Source organism: Loa loa, assembly GCF_000183805.2.
Source record: "Loa loa unplaced genomic scaffold supercont3.2283, whole genome shotgun sequence".
NCBI lineage: Eukaryota > Metazoa > Nematoda > Chromadorea > Rhabditida > Onchocercidae > Loa > Loa loa.
The window spans coordinates 1-1,408 of NW_018110462.1; the positions used below are offsets into that span (position 1 = coordinate 1).

At 34.8% G+C, this 1,408-nt stretch overlaps 1 protein-coding gene across 1 annotated transcript; it reads left to right on the top strand.

The window, feature by feature from the left end:
- Positions 1-908: 908 nt before the first annotated feature.
- On the top strand, positions 909-1,060 carry LOAG_19153 (hypothetical protein; the record flags this gene model as incomplete). The annotated part of the gene is made up of 1 exon (XM_020451807.1): positions 909-1,060. A coding segment is annotated over one exon (152 nt), but the record flags the coding sequence as incomplete, so codon positions are not given.
- Between the last annotated feature and the right edge of the window lie 348 nt (positions 1,061-1,408).

Consider the following 1,408-nt stretch of genomic DNA (forward strand, 5'->3'; position numbering starts at 1 on the left):
GCGTTTTCTTTGTTATCTTTATCTGAGTGAACATCCTTCCTTTTTTATGGCAACAAAGCACACTCATAAGCTAAATTCTTTGTCTGAGAACCAATCTTAATTGCAATGCTTAATGTTGCAAACAGAGCCTTTTGTTGTAATCGGATTTTAATAGTTTTCTTTATCCAAAGGAATATCTAACGTAATGTTTGTTGTAAACCACTCCCACCAAATATGCTGTTAAAATTGTATATATAGTCAAGGCTATAACTAGATCATTGCCTTTTCAAACACCTAACCAAGAACTGCACGCGTACATTGTATCCTCTACTCTCTTCAATAAATATTTTTACTATTATTCTCTGCATTATTACAACCTACTATCCCCTGCGAATTAATAACTTCCTCCTGAACCGAACAAAGAATACCTTCTCAGAATATTCGTCTTGCTTAAGAACAAACCCTTCTGTCGTGGTTTTTTGTTAAAGTAATTTGCGGTCAGTCAATCAATCATCGAAATTAAATCGGTATGGCAAGATACGTGGACGTTCAAATTCGACGTTTCCAAGAAGAAATATTAAACTTAAAATCTGTTGTTGTTACTGGTGAATGATATTTGACCGCGGAGAAATATTATACTATACTATAAGATGAACATGCCAAGATACAGAAATGAGATAGAACGAGATAGAAATTCCATAACGAGACAAAACCTACTCAAGAGCGCAAATATAAATCAAGAATCTAAAACTAACACTTCGGGAATCAAACAGTATGATGTGACGATGCCTTCATCGTGAAAAACGTATTTGATCATCTCAAAGCAAAATAAAACAGAAACGATATAAAATATTTACCGTGATAAGATGTTCGTTGGTTGATCGAATTAAGAGAAATTACAGCACGAACGAGAAAAAACAAGACTGCAGGTATATCAGGTATATCAGTAGTACGATTGGCATCAGCTAAACAGCTGCCACGTTTGCAAGAGGCACTGAAGCAAAAATATAAAGAACGATGTCAATTAAAAGTAAATTCAAACAGTGACAGCAATTTGGAAGCCCGTGGAAAAGATGCATAACTACTGAGCATGACGTGAAAATTGCACAAGCTGATCTGCGAACTTCGCTCGAACGTGAAGGACAATGGAATGTCAATCGTTTTCAACTCGAAAGTAAGCTTCAAGATAAAGAAAGCGTAACACAGCAACTTAATTTGTTGCAGGTCGAAAGATCATTTGCTCCATGCAAATCTCAAAAATTCGATTCAAAACTGTCGGATTGAAATGAGAAACAGCAAATAGATTCAAAGTTAAAAGAACCATGCATAAATGGAGATGCTGTCGCGAATTTTTACTCGCGAGACTCCAACCATACAAATATATAATCAAATAAATTTCCTATTGTAAATTATCTAACCAATTTATATT